Here is a 16,022-nt window from a genome sequence, read left to right as displayed (position 1 = left end):
CCTGCACGCAAATAAGAATCCCTTACAACTAAGTACGCCGCAATTTGCTCAAACCGTTAACTCGCATGGCGTTGCTAATACACTTCTCGGTTACATTGAAAAAGATTAAAAAGAAAGATTTCATTTGTTTTCCGTTGCGCTCTGTGATTGCTGCTATGTGATCAGTAATTTGTAGTTTACGTAAAGATTCAATTGTAATCGATGTGTTGTAAATGTCGATGTTGCAGTATGGACAGAAAAAGCGTTAGCCAGCGAGTCGCCAAGAAAGTTGTGCAAGGTCGCGCACCGCCTTTATTATTATTGCACAACGGCAATACAAGTCTTATTTCACTACAACATTGATGCGCGTGCTTGCGCGTCATCAAGCATAATTTTAACTCGCGGAAGGGCACGTAGTAGTAATATTTGTGCGTTTTCACAGTCCGTGTCCCGCTCATTGCCGGCACGCCGCGTCCTATTTGCTACTCCCGTCACTAACATCAATTGCGTACGCGCAATTTTAGGTGGAGTCGTCTGGCTCGTGTCCATCTATAAAAGCTAATTTGGTCTTTATCGCTCTCGTTGTTCTAGTACCTGATAAAGTTCAACGAGATAAAAACGAAGAAGGGGATAGAGTTGCTCCAGCACTTGGTGGAGTACTACCACGCACAGACAAATTATTTTCAAGATGGATTGAAGACTATTGAACACTTTGGGGTGTATGTGGCGGATTTGAGTGTGCAGCTTCAGAAAATTCGGCAGCAGCAGGACGACGAACGGCGGCGGTTGCTGGAGCTACGAAACATGCTTCGAGCAGCCGCGCCGCAGGATAGGGAGGTAAGATACACTGCATAAATGTGCGTACTATATAGTAATTAGCACAGGAACAATACCATGTAGTTAGCACCACTATGCATTGGAGAAGACAGCAAAAAAAGCCATGAGGCAATGTCTAGACGTTTTATGTTGCAATTTACGAAATGTTAACGTTGCATCGTAGGTAGTTTATGTGGATTTTATGTTTTATATCTTCCAATATTACCTACTCGTATTGTTATTTGGCTGTTGTTGCCAAAGTTTTATTTAGTACCTATGCAAATGTTCCGACAACTCTTTTAACTACCCACGAAGAAATCCAACAGTGTGACGTACTTTCAATAACAATTCTCAAGCATGGCTAGGTCTCATTGAGTATGTGGTTAAGATTACCAAGACGCGATCACTCTTTCAGGTGGCATCATCAGTAGGCGGTTACTCGCTTCACCAACTCCAAGGTGACAAGCAGCATGGGGTCACCCGCAGCGGCTACTTGCTCAAGAAGTCCGAAGGCAAGGTCCGTCGGGTGTGGCAGAAACGCCGCTGCCGAGTAACGGCAGAAGGCTACCTGGACATATTCCACGCGGATGAAAACAAGCCACCAGCGAGGGTGAATCTTCTCACGTGCCAAGTTAAGGGCGCCGAAGACAAGAGGGCGTTCGATCTAGTCTCATGTGAGTACTTGTTCTTTAAAATGGACGTAGATAGACGTGTACTATTTAGTAATGTTCGTAAAGAAAATACTGCGCTTTATCGTTCCGGCGATGTCACATTTATATCACGGTTGTTTATTGATTGATTGCGTTATTTTTATTATCGTCTGAAGTAAATTGCTAATCTTAATAAAATAATGCGTGAAGATGCATTGCTACAAAAAACATTATATCGACACCATAAGATACCGTGCCGTATCTCACTAAGAAACAAATTGTCACTACTTTGAAAAAATCTCGTATCTGAAGTCAATACGTCAACAAAATTGACTCTTGAAATAATGTTCATAAAGTTCACTCAGTTCAATTATCGATTTCGAGATACGGGCTTTTTTCAAAGTAGTGACGAAATCAATTGTGCAATGTCAACACTGCTAAAACCTCAGCAATCCCGATTATTAGAAAGCGATTCTTCTAGAAACACATAGTTTATAACTTCTCTGTTTTCACTCCAGATAACCGTACCTACCACTTCCAAGCTGAAGATGAGAACGAGCAGCGGGCGTGGTCGTCGGTTCTAGTCAACTGCAAGGACGGAGCCTTGATGAGGGCGTTTCATCAGCAAGCGGGCGAGGGCAACGACTCTGGCCATTCGCTGTTGGATCTGCAACGGTCCATCATACGTGCTGTGCGCGCTATGCCCGGGAACCAAGTCTGTGCGGATTGTGGATCTACTAACGGTAAGAATTTGACTACTGCTAGAAATAATCTTGATGTGATCAAAGCTGAAGTATTTTTTATTCATAATACATATAGCTCACTGGCTGATTGAACTGATTGACTTCTATCTTACTTGATCATAAACGCAGATAAGTCCAAAGATATAGCTCATTGGTTCAGTATCTGCCTATGCACTTCAGCCTTGAATAGGCAAAGTTACATATGTACATGAAAACATCGCTATCTTTTTACCGACTTCAAAAAAGGAGGTTATCAATTCGGTTGTTTTTTTTTTATGTTTGTTGAACCGATTTCATTATTTTTTTTGCATTCGAAGATCTGACGATTGGATCTTAAGGAAATCGAGGGAACTCTTCAAATGTTGTAGGGGCACCTATAGTAAATTGGATATATTTAGTAGTAACTTGTGCATTTATTTATTGCTCTTGAAAATCATCATTTGCTGAAGTGGAACTGATGATGACGACCACAGTTGATCATCGGAGTTACTACTCAATAACAAGTATTTCACGGGTTGAATTTTAATTACTTTGACACAGTTGCTAAGCAATTTATGCTCCTCGTAATGCATATGGTAAAACGGGTGGTGAACCACCAGGACTCCTCAATAATGAACGTCTCTGCATCGGAAAAAGCAATCTTTCGTAAAAGGTGACGAGCAGTTGATATTAAACTATTGTATCTTAGATTATTTACACTAAAAAGCGTGAAACAAAATTTTATTAAAAAATTTAATCAACTACATAAAACCATGAAAATAATTTTCTACCAGTCTGAAGTCGGTCGGTTCCTCAGCACACGCCAGCAGGAGTGATTGAAGCCCAATATAAAGTGCGTAGGTGAGGTGGATGACTATAGGTCCACTCCTGCTGACTTGTGCTGAGGCACCGACCGACTTCAGACTGATAGAATTTTTTTTCATGGTTTTTTATAGTCTGTTCAATTTTTTGAACAAAACAATTAGTAGAACTGGTTATTTGATTGTCGCCCCGAGCGGTCTTATTCCTAAAAGATTAGCCACACAAGTTACAGTTACACTTGTTAGACCCCAGATGTAGTGGAAGTGAAACAATAGTTCTTGCCTTCGTGTTTAATGAAACTGAGCGATGCAGAATATTTGCAAATAGGTACTACAGTAATATTTATAATTTAATCGAATCTTATGATACCGAAAACTAGTCAAGTTTTCCCAACATAGGTACGTGATTGCGAAAATTCTCTAATTACGAGTAGCTTAATAATTATCCAGAAATAAAAATATCGTAAAATAAGTTCTAATGATCGCAAAAACAATAGAACGTGTTAAACTGGCTTTGGCTTTACAGTTATAATTGCAAGCTTAAAAATCTAGTTTTAAGATCTTAACAGTAGTTTTGTATAATAATGACTGCTTAAATATTGCTTAAAAAATAACTAAGTACTTTTTAATCACTTTGAAAGACAGGCAACGCACCAGCCCAATGCTACTGTAGGTGTCCATAGGCGTCTGTGATAATGATAACATCAGGTGCAGGTGCACTCCATACCCGTTTGTATGCGTGACGTAAACCAACAACAATAAACATTACCCATTTCTTACACAACCGTAAATAAAGCCACAAAGCTTACACCAACCGTCCGCGATACAGTAGTTACTTTGTTACATTCCAAGTGATTCAATTTCACACGCTCCTAGAGACCATGAGTCCATGACCGATAGTTAAACGGCATGTTATGAAACAATGCGGAGATGCGAACCGGCCTTGACCACTAATCAACGGCAGGAAAGGGAACTCTGTTTCCGACTCGTAAATAAATAATTATGGAATCGCTATCAAACCCCGGTTTTTGTTTCGATAATTACTGCGTTCCGATTGCGTTTTTATTTGCGATCGCCGTTTACTGGTATAGTGCGGTTTGAGAAAATAAACTAGCCTTTGGATGTAAAAGAGTATTACTTAATGACATTGATAATATCATTAAGGTACTATTAAAAACCTGACTTTTCACGGTCGTAAGCCTTTTCTAATTAATATTTAAACGCGTGTATCTATGACCAATCCACAGGGCTTTGGTTATTAATAATGAATGCTAGTAATTATGTATGTGGAATAGAACACTGCTTTACTTTACATTCTTACAGTGCAGTGTGTTGAGATATCTCTGAACAGCCTTTACTTAGAGCAATGAACTTACGACTGTACTGTTCCAATATTGTGTTTTTCAGATCCTACGTGGTTATCAACGAATTTCGGCGTGATTGTGTGTATAGAATGTTCAGGAAGCCATCGAGAGCTGGGCGTCCATATATCCCGAATACAGTCGTTAACCCTCGATAGGCTGAGTACGTCGCAGTTGCTGATCGCGCGGCACATGGGCAATCAAATGTTTAATGAAGTCATGGAAAACATGCTGGATGAGAGGGACAAATTGACGCCTGAGAGTTCCATGTAAGTAGGATATACGGCTACTGAAATTTGCTACATTGTTGGTGTCAATCTGCAATATAAATCCTGGCCAAGTTCTTAAAAAAGTTAAGATAATACCTGCAAAGTATTAGACTAAAGAAACATGTGTTGATGCCCAAAAAAATTACCTAGTGCGAGTTGCATCAAGTTACTGTAACGATAAACGATACAATTTCAATTTGCAGAAATGCACTTAACCGGATATTTGACGGCTCGGTTTGACATTGGTTATCGTTATTGTAACGTGGTGCAACTCACACTAAAAGGTTATAAAGACGGTTACAAACAAATACTTACATAATATATACTTGAATGCCGAATAAATACTTGCCTGAGTTCATACACGACACTACTACGACATCGGAAACTCAACTATCCAAAATAACGTACATACGAGTAAAGTCTTTATCTCAAGTTGCATCATTTGGGAAATACCTGTCGCTATTGACAATACTTCTGTGATTTTCCTATTACATTTCAGTATTTGACATGACAGGTTAATAACAGATTTACTGCATGTTTTAGGGAGGAACGATTAAGGTTTATCCGAGAGAAGTACGTATACAGAGCGTGGGCAGCGCAAACTTGCAGAGACGCAGTAGAGCGGTTATCTGAAGTAGAACACGCAGTCAACAACGGCCACTTACAGAATCTACTGCAAGCGTACGCCGAAGGAGCGGACTTGGCTGCGACACTACCTTGCTCAGTAAGTACGTGGGGCAGTAATTCAATTATCGAGTCATTGTTGTTTTGTTCATATGTATAAACGCAAATGGAATGGATACCATAACTGATTCGTCACTTTTATGACTACGTGATTGCGAATGTTACTACAATAATAAAATGGAGTTATGCTTACTGCTGTGATTGCAGCAAAGGATAATATTTTTCCGAGATTCAGATATCAAAATATATTTCAACTATGTTAAAACACTATTTGTGAATTAAGATTGGGGGAATCCCACACTGCTGTAGGGATTCCCTTAAATGTAGGTTTTGAGATGTTGTACTAAATATTGTCAAGATCTGATGAGATTAGGTTTTTTATTTAACTGAACAGTTGATGAGTATTAATATTTCAAATAATACATATTTTATCATATAAAATTTCAGGACTGCGGCGAATCGGCTTTACACTTGGCGATCTCCCGCGAACTCGGTGACGGCTCCTTTCTACACATAGTCGATTTTCTAGTCCAAAACGGCGGCACCCAGCTCTTAGATAAGACCACAACTTCGGGCATGACTGCCCTACATCTTTGCGCAGCTACTGATAGGACAGAACCTATGAAGTTGTTACTCAAAGCAGGCGCCGATGCTACAATTAAAGACATCAACGGACGAACGCCTCTGGTAATTGCTAGGACGTTAGGACATCACGCGTGTCAAGAATTGGTAAGCAACAGGTTTTATGAATTTGAAATACATAATAAAATTCTGGCTATTTCATTCTATTTCGTAAATACGTTTTTTTTTCCAGTTAGAGAATGTTGACAAAAGAGAGAAGAGTATGTTCGAAAACATTAATATAGACTGGAATTTGTCACATGACGACGGCTCGACTGATTTCTCTGATGACGATACGGTTATAGACGAAAGGGTAAGTGTATAAATATACTTGGTTGTTAGTAGACATAACCCTTTAACATCAGGAAAAGTGAAAAAATCATGTCGCTAACTTTTCATACAACTTTATTCCCCAACGCATTCCGAATTCAGAAGGCTTTGGGAGCTGAAAGTAAAATCTATGAAATTCCATTTCTTCTAAGTAGCTACACTCCGCGAGCTCTTAAAACAACCTTCGGATTTTAGGTACTTCGGGTATTGACGGTGACACGCGATCGTAATAAGCGGTTCTGTTCTGTTATCTACTTGCAAAACTTTTTAAAGCTACCGTAAAAAGTTATGTAAAGAATAACCATCAGTAAAAAACAAACCTTACTGTACTTAATATTACGCTTACTCGTATTTACCTTTTTCTAATTTAAATTCAATATGACTTTTTGTCATGATACAAATAAAACAAAATCAGCATTTTCGATAGTATCCGTAACCGAAACTATCGGATATCCGATATAAAAAACTATCCGTAACCGTAACCGAATCCGATATAAAAGTTTCGGATAGTTTCGGATAGGGGCGGAGTTTAAATGTGTGTGACAAGTTGTGACAGGTTTTTGTTTTTGCTCGGCCGAGCCGACGGCTCGACTCGACACATTAGCCGCGCGTCCTCTGTATTGTTTATTATTTTTATTGCTTGTCGTAAAAATTAAAACTTGTTGGTCATTGTGAGATTATATTACAATTCAACATTTACGCGGGTACTTGATAAAATGTGTTGTGTATTGTAAATTACTAAATAAATTTCTAAGTCTAGTTTAATTTGGACATTTTTTGATGAAGAAAATTTAGATTCTGTGAAATGTAAACTGTGGTAAAAACTTTTCACGCAACGGATGTGGCACTAGTTCGCTGAACTTCATCTTAAATCTAAACACAGTGATAAGGATTAAGTATGTTACTTTTACACTTCCTTAAAAATCTAATATCCGTATCCGTAACCGAAACCGGTATTATGTTTGACATATATCCGTATCCATATCCAGATCCGAAATTGTATATATCCATAACATCCCTGATTTAAATAGAGAACATCGCGCCTTAACACACTACTTTTGTTTGGAAGTATATAGAGCTGTTTTACTGTCTCTACTTCTCTTGAGTATGTCAAATTATTTTTTTTGGTCTGCTTCGTTTAATATTTTTTAATCTTCTTTTCGAAATCCTCGTTGCTTCTATAACTCGGTCTGAACCTCAGTAAAATATTTACAATCAACACATTTCTTGAAACTTACAGCTTCCTTAAAAAAAAACATTATAAACAATTTCCCGTTATTGCTTATTTACTGAAATACCAATACCAAGTTGACTCCGCATAGAAATCAATTTTCGAAAAATAAACTAAATAAATAAGTAAGTGGTGGTTTTAACTGCTCTATATAAATCAATGAAAACACAACGAGTGCACTCTTCGCGTGATGGATTGCTACTATGTCAAAAAGACAATTGTCATTTTCTACTACACGAATTCTTCCGATTTCCCCCGAAACCCGAAGGTTTTTCTAAGAGCTCACGGATTGTACACTCTTGACGCGTCGTGGCCGTCAGTTGAGAATTAGCGTTGAAATTTCATGGGTGAAAAGTACGACAGTTTCTCTTTCCCATTCACACCGCAGTTGGCAACATTTGCTACCCGCTCCTGCACCGGGTACCTTAGTGTAGATTATTTAAAAATGGTTTTCTCCAGCAAAATGGCAGCGTGACGCCTGAGAAGAAATGCCCTCGGTCCCGACCACCGTCGTACGCCGGTGCCGCGGAACGCACTGGCGGGGAATCTCCCGTGCTGCGCTCGCGCTCTTCCACCTGCGACTCGCTCCACCACGCGCCGCCGACGCCCACGCCCGCTGCGCACGCGAGGAAACCTCACGTCTGTAAGTCATCACTCATCAGAAATCATCGCTAAAGCCTCTTTGAGACGATGCACGAACTTGCATGCGAGTTGCGTCACGTAGCGGGCTATTGAGGGACAATGAATTCATTTGATCATCAAATAAATACCGCAACGTAGTGAAACTTGCATGCAAATTCTCGCATTGTCTAAATTACACGGAAAGAACGAAACGTTTTATTGCTCTTAACGTGTGTCCTACTTGAAATGTAATAGCGTATTTTTTTAGGAACTCCGATGGGAATTTGGTTAAGCTTGACTGAGGGCTCGTGCAGGGGTTTCCAATTTTTAATACTGCAACTCCTTAGTTGCGATTGTTTTGCGACGTTTTTGTAAAACAAATAGACGTGTGCAGTACATACGCGTGCCGGGACCTATGCTTGGGGCGTCTCGCGGCGCCCCTGGGAGATCGCCGCACAGCTTGGGAACTCCTGGCCTAGCGTGTTTTAACAGTAATGCTTTCTCTCTAGATAACATCGGAAGCTTGAAGAAACGAGCCGCGCCGCTACCGCCAGCGGTTGCGTTAGTCCACCCTCCGCCGCACCCGCGATCCACGCCTTCGCCATCCGCAGACAGCACGAGATCGTTGCATTGTTAGTATAAAGTAAACCTACCTAAACGAAAACGGAACCCTTGGGTACCGGATCTACCAGCGGGGCTACTCCGAAATTCGAAAATTACTACTGACTATTTAATACGAGAGTGAGAGGGACGGTATGATACGAACTTTGATTTTCCGATTTCAGAGTAGGCTCTCTAATCTGGGCGAAAAAAATTTCACCAACAGGATTTAGCCTGCACTGGTTGTTAGAATTCTCCGGAAGTCCAGTTGATAGGTCACTTCTGGCGAGTAAAGTGACAGAAGGTGTATTTTACCGTCCCGCCATCCAGTCCGGCTATTCTAAAAGCTCTTTCGTTTTAAACGAATCTTAAATAGCGTTGTGGTAATAAAAACAAGTAGGTGTAATATTTTCTATTGATGGAATTTTCCTAGCACAGTTTTATCCGTGTTATCCGTCTGGTAATCTGTCAGGTTTTGATACTTGCCAGTAAATCAAATCCTCAAGGGATCCTAAGTCAATGGGAGACTTAGAATCATAAAACGTAGCAATAAGCAATGAAGAGCTAGGTCGTATCACACTTTGGCCGTGTTTTATTATTAAACCATTAAATACTTAACTTACTACTCGTAGTGTCAAGTACATCAACGGTGGTCAAGCATCGGCCGCAGCAGCCGCCACCGACGCCGCCGCCGGTCGTTTCTCTGCACAATGGTGCCCATAGAGACGAACCTACACCACCACCGAGAAAGGTATATATTTCAATATCTGTTGTGGTTAATACTGTGATGAATAGCAATGAGGTTTTGTTAATAATATTACAGATATCACAGTAAAAAAAACGTTTACTTATGTTAATTTTTCTAAACACCTAAGTAGTTTTGATTCAAGACATATTTATTGACGAAATATTTCAAAACATCCCCCTAAGCCAAAACTTCGACTGCATTTTTGAATACGGTTTTGTTTCTGGTCTAGACTCCTGGCGCCCGACGTAAAATTTCTGTTTTCACAATTTGAACCGAACATCAATCAAGTAAAGTTCAAATTTTTTTTTATGCCCTCAAGTGAGGACCAGGGGATCCAGGAGGCTAGTCATGCCTCGTAAATGCTGCATTTTTACGCTGATTGCAATTTTCAAATTAAAAACTGTGGTACACAAGTGTCTAACTGGTGGAGGCTCTATGCGTCTCAACTCTTTGTTATTTAACCCAAAGATACAGCCACTGAATTCTGAGTAAAATATCTAGTTTTAGAATGTAAGTTTTTGGTAGTAAACCATGTATAGGAGAAAGAAGAATGAGAAATATTGTAAATAGTAACAAAATTGCCTGTAACAAAAATGAATTAATTAACAGAAGAATTGATCGTATGCAACTAACAAAAGAAGTACAAAGTGATGTTTGTTTTTGCTTCAGAAGAAAAATAGATTGCACCTGGAAAAGGCTGTGAAAGCGAAACTGAGAAGGGTAACGAACTGAGAGAGCTTTAATGTACTTAATTGCTTACCCTTGTTTGATTTATGTCCTTACATTAAATTTTTGTTTCATGTAACAGACCATAGTCTTGTCAAGAGACCACTAAATTATCTCTCTGATTCTGGTTTTGTATGTATACTACCCATTGGCAAATAATCTCTTGACAATCGGTTTCTAAAATACCACAATGTCATAACTTATGCAATAAGCATTTCATTTATTTTGCGTACTTTACGGACACTTTTTAAAGAAACGCGTTTAAAAGCAAAAATAAATAAGTCTTATAATGTTATTCACTTTAATTTTGATCTTTTGTAACAATTCGAAGATCAAGGGTCAAATTGGAGTGGACTTTTGGAATTATTGCTTTTTGTTATTAGACGCGCATTTGTGCATGAAGAATTAATAACAGCTTCTAGCTTACCAGTACTATTTCTCGTTTGTTTCATTTCCCTTTTTTCGCATTTGCTCTCGAGTTTTCCTTTGTTAGAAATAGAGCATTAGATCTTCGTGCGTAGTTGAAAAGTAAAAAATACGCTACACTACACTATCTCTTTACTGCCTAATGAATGAGAAGAAATTACTTTGAAGGGACCATTTGTTTTTTTTATTTAGTATAATTTTAGACTGAACTCATTCACGTTCTTTTCTGTACTTTATAACAGGGTGATAATGTATACTTTTAACAGCACACAGATTATAATACGGTTCGCTCACAACTAAATCATAATCAAACAAAATTATGAAACATTCGTGTAATAATGCAAATAACAAGTTATTTAGTGGGTGTTTTTAACATATAATTTTGTGTGATAACGATTGCATTATCTAGCATGTTTTTTGATACCTCGCATTATCACATGACAACATGATGCGTACTATGTATTTTAAAATATTTGAGCATAATCTAATCTTTATTTGGCTACTATCAAATGCAAGTAGGTATATTATTTAAAAATATTCATCTATGTATATCTATTATTAGACATTGCGCTTTGAAATTTTTACATCACAGAAAAAGAAAAAGTGATTTCAAGCCTATGCCACAATTAAAGAAATCAGGACAATTTGTATAATTTTATGAGGTTTGTGTCTTCTCTTCTAGTCAAATATCTTGGAATCGTTCGAAGGTCTTCAAAGGCTTTCTGCCCAATAACCTTCGAACGATTCCAAGATATTTGTCTTTCTGTTTTGTCCTGTAAACTGACTTTTTCATATTTTTATGTTCAACACATAATAAAAACCGACAAAGGAAAATTGCATCAAGTTGCAGCACAGCTGAAATGATAATAGACGTTGGAATTTGGTTGGAAGAAGCTACGGAATTACTCTCGGCAAACCACTTATCATCATAGTACAAAATCCTTGAATGTATACTATTATTCCAGGAATGTTCTAGTCAAGACTCATCCCTCGAGTTATGCGACATGTCAGACCCGTGTTTGGACGACAGTCGGCTGACCTCGGCACTGTCGTGCGACAGCTCGCGATCCAGGGAACGAACGCGGCGGAGTGACAGTCGGTCACTGGACGTATCTGATACGTCAAGCGTCCACTCGCGATCTCCGTCAGCGTCTATTACCATGGTAAGTAGACAACTATTATTTCTGTCGAAAACACGGTTGCTTGGAAGAGATTGCTCTGTAGCTCTATAGCGATAAGTCCCTTAATTGCTCTAAACCGTTTGTAATTTGCTGTTCAATGAAGAATTGTAGTACATACTTGAATTATTATTATTTAATGAACTAAAAGAATTTCTTTGCTCACCCGCGACCTTATGATACCTAAGTTTATGCAAAATATGCGTGTTATGCAGTTTCTCCACCTCCACACTGTAAGAACACACACAAATCACACAAACCCATCTATCACCACCATCACACTACACTGACGCGTTTCGAACTCAACCGAAAAACGTTTAAAAAAAAACTAATTTTACTTCATAATAATGTGACACTCGTACAAAAGCATGTAAATGATCCTATTTATGTCCTTGCTAATTGTTACATAAGTATTTGCTGTGACTTATTTTTCAAAAGTGTTTTAAAAAAAAAGACACGACAAGATCGCTTACCTTCTTTCTAACGCTAGAAAAAACGAATTATAGTACCTATACTCTAATATAATTGTTACATTGCAGATGGGCGTCGGCACGCGGCGATGCCGAGCACTCTATGACTGTTCCGCCGACAATGAAGACGAACTATCATTCCGCGAGGGTGAGGTCATCGTCGTCATCAACGAACGCACGGAAGATGACAACTGGATGGAGGGCCAAGTCGAGGGCACGTGCCGCCGCGGCATGTTCCCTGTCTCCTTCGTACACATGCTGCCGGACTAGCGAGCGAGTGAGACTGCGACTGGTACAAACGATGGAATATAGCTCAGTAGCTAGGTCCCTTTAACGCGCCCAGTGAATAAAACAAACGTGTGAGCTCTATAAAGACTTACTGTTTTTAAATATGTATGAGATATAATCATTGTAATGAAGGCTATCCGCTGACGTGTTAATAACGTTTAGTTCCTTTAAATTTTGTGACAAAGAGTGTATAACAAAGATGAAGTATAATGATTATAAATCTAAATCTTGTCTGCTGAATGTCTTAATGTGGTTGGTCGTAGCGCGTACTCTGTGTTCAACATTAAAATTGATCTATAGATGGTAGTTTCTAAAAGTGTTCACAAAAGTTTTGGGATTATCGATGTGGTTATAAAAGTAAGATGATTCTTAAAAAGTCTAAATAATTACTACGTTTCTCTTAAAGAGCGCATGGTAAAACAGCTTTTCGCGTAATATTTAACGAACGCAAGGTCCGCATTGTTGGCCTAACGCTATAATTAATTTCAAATACTACGAGCTTATTTTATGTCTAGCATTTTTGTATAATTCTGATCGTATTCGATTTACACACTGTTGGCAATAGCTACAGTATATACAGCCATACAAGCTATCATCATTATAGCATGGCCAGTTATCGCGTTCAGGGCACAGATTAAATATCTTAGCACACCAATTATCAAGTAGGGCAGAAGTACCGTTTGTGGCCACTGTACCGTTTATGGCCCTTTATTCTTTAAATATACGTTTGAAATAAATTTATAGTAATAAACCATCATAAACTTTATTAGTTTCATGAAAATTCACTAAATATACTATTTTAGTACTATAACTTTTTATATATGTCTGCAAATGTCAACTGGCCAAAAACGGGCTTAAGATGGCCAAAACCAGTACTTCTGCCCTATCAATGTGATATTAAAACTCAATACCAATATATAGTAGTTATTGTTTTTATACAGGAATTTTAATACTCATAAATTTGAACCATTCCAATCTTTCATAAAAATATTAACTTAAAAGTTACACGAAATTAGTATGTTTAAGTTTGGATATTGCCTAAGTCTAAAGTTGTAAACTTGTTACGACTGTAGCTTTAATATTGCTCCGAATGACGACACCAATACTGTAAGGTTTGCCAGTAGCTCCGTCCCTTTGCGGCTTTCTGTTCACTTTCGAACATTATTTATAAATATTAGTTCAGCTTTTATAGGTATTATTTAGTTTGATCGAAATTCTAACTTGTTCTGTCCGTTTCTGGGGATAAAGTAGTTTGTTCTGTAATGTTTATAAATAAGTTTTAAATCTTAGAAATAGAATAAAATGAACCAATAGCGCCTAGGACGGTAAGGACTCCACTTGAAGCATTTTAAAAGCAACATCTGCAGGACAGCAGTCAATCATGGTTTTAGTAGAAGTTGTGTAGATTAAATAAGCTTTTTCTGTCTTGAGCTCAAGTTATTTAGATAGAGTCAATTTGCGAACAAATCTCTTCGATTTTCAATGGGAGCTGTGAAAAAAAACTTATTTTTAACTCTGAAATTTAAAATTCCAAGTATCGAACTAAAACTTAATAGTACCGATAGTTAGTATCGACTGTTACATTTCAGATGATTAGAGATTTGCCAAAAATAATGTGATCAGTAGTCGAAAATAATGTCAGTGACAAACTTCGGACCAGTGACTGTTTGTTAACTAGTTTGTTCTTGTAGATATTAACGTGTCTTAGATTGTTGGTGCATGACGTCTATATACATAGTATTATGTATGATGCGTGAGATCAGGGGTTGACCTCGTGTAACTTCTTAATGTCATAGACGCGACCATTCTCCATTTAGAGTAGGTAGTATCTTTATAGAGTTTACAGTGAACCCTCTGATCTCACTCAGAATACGTGACAGATCTTGTTGTTACATGTTAAATTTTAACAATTCCGACGTTTTCAAATAGATGTTTAACTAATAAACAAATGTATTCAATATCCTTAGCAATAGCTCTAGAATGTAACTAACTGTTGAACTACTAAATGGATGTACAAATACCTGTTACACAATAAAGTTACTCTTCGCATTGACACATTCCCGATCCTGTAATTAGTTATTCTGTATATTGGGTTCATTTACATGTCATTTACTCATATAGGTGTTAAGAGGACATTTCAGATTGTTTATAGAGTTACCCACATTACCGCATGCGATGCCATACATTTTAGTATTACTCTAGTTTCAATGTATACTTTAGTTAGCTAATATAACCGCTATTAATTATTCTTTTGCATGAGTCGTATCGCGAACGCCTTTGTGTTGACACGCCCTACGACCTACGTGTGATTCACGATCGCAAAACGCGTAGTGATAAGTATTGCACAACAAGTTGCCAGTTTTTGAAGATTATCTAATAAGTTTTTCCCGAGAAAATAAGAGTATCTAATATATGATTAATAAAATAGGTGCGAGTGGAATACAAACGCAATAGGTACATTTGTATATACTTATAATAGCATAGATAGTACGTACGAACTTAGACACCTGTGGATTTAATTCCTAATTTATTGTAATTACTAGAAGATGTTAAAAAAGTGCTCACTTAACCTCAAGTTACGTACTTTTCTATAGCTCTTATGATATAAATAAATGATATTTATTTATATATTATGAAAATCTAATTGTGATGAAATATTTTAATGCCATTTTTAGCCTGTCAGTATGTTACTTATTGAAAAGTTATTTAACCAAATGATGCTAGTAGCGTAAGATGTTTTATTCTTTATTGTATTAACGGAGTTGTAGCTGAATAGTTTTTTCTATTGTGTATTACGTGAATGACAATCTGTATGGATTTATTAATACATCACTTTGATGTCTATTTTGTATTTTATTTTTAAGCTAATTTGCACCTTTAAGCTTATTCCGCTTTTATATTAATATTATTATCAAAATTAGTGTGACGTCATTTCTGGATGGGCCTCTGTCCAATATACAATATAAATGGTGATAGTAATTGCACGCATTGAACAGAAAATAAAATAAAGGCCTGAAGCAAATTTGCAAATTTAAGGAATATTGACAGCATAAGGCCGCTTGTAGACGTCAGTTGTTTTCACCGGACAACGGACCGTTTTTATTGCCGGAGTTGCGGTTTTGTATGGCTTACAATGAATGTGTGTACCTACATGCACCGGACACTTGTCCGGCGAAGAAGCCATACAACACCGCAAAAAACGGTCCGTTGTCCGGTGAAAACAACGGACGTCTACAAGCGGCCTAAGGGTCATCCCGCCTGCTTTTGGTCAACCTGTGAATGAAAGGAGCTGATGAAATAAGGTTGTTCAGCCGACACACGTTTCGAAATGATTTACATGGGTTACTTAACTCATAGCAAACAGAAGTGCCACTTTTCTGCGGCATCGAAGACTGTGGTGTGGCAAAAATTCACCAAGTCACTGCAGTCGCCGCCGATGATTTTAATCTTACATTCCAGCGTTACGAATTTAAATTTAGGG

The 16,022-nt window shown here is 38.0% G+C and overlaps 1 protein-coding gene across 2 annotated transcripts in view; it reads left to right on the top strand.

The window, feature by feature from the left end:
* Asap (ArfGAP domain of ASAP) overlaps positions 1-15,385 on the top strand; it is a 42,048-nt gene extending 26,663 nt beyond the window's left edge. Inside the window, exons 5-17 of one of the 2 annotated variants that reach the window (XM_074101379.1) lie at positions 571-816; positions 1,211-1,469; positions 1,964-2,188; positions 4,396-4,618; positions 5,162-5,342; positions 5,750-6,031; positions 6,117-6,236; positions 7,944-8,127; positions 8,615-8,737; positions 9,338-9,456; positions 10,123-10,173; positions 11,571-11,768; positions 12,323-15,385. In XM_074101379.1, the coding sequence (XP_073957480.1) occupies positions 571-816; positions 1,211-1,469; positions 1,964-2,188; positions 4,396-4,618; positions 5,162-5,342; positions 5,750-6,031; positions 6,117-6,236; positions 7,944-8,127; positions 8,615-8,737; positions 9,338-9,456; positions 10,123-10,173; positions 11,571-11,768; positions 12,323-12,523 (2,412 nt within the window). In that variant the 3' untranslated portion in view covers positions 12,524-15,385. The remainder of the gene's footprint in view (positions 1-570; positions 817-1,210; positions 1,470-1,963; positions 2,189-4,395; positions 4,619-5,161; positions 5,343-5,749; positions 6,032-6,116; positions 6,237-7,943; positions 8,128-8,614; positions 8,738-9,337; positions 9,457-10,122; positions 10,174-11,570; positions 11,769-12,322) is intronic. The other variant, XM_074101380.1, reaches the window with a different exon arrangement.
* The last annotated feature ends 637 nt before the right edge of the window (positions 15,386-16,022 follow it).

The sequence above is a fragment of the Choristoneura fumiferana genome, chromosome 18, assembly GCF_025370935.1.
Source record: "Choristoneura fumiferana chromosome 18, NRCan_CFum_1, whole genome shotgun sequence".
NCBI classification, from domain to species: Eukaryota; Metazoa; Arthropoda; class Insecta; order Lepidoptera; family Tortricidae; genus Choristoneura; species Choristoneura fumiferana.
The sequence above is the reverse complement of the archived record's forward strand: the minus strand, read 5'-3'. Positions and strand labels throughout refer to the sequence as shown.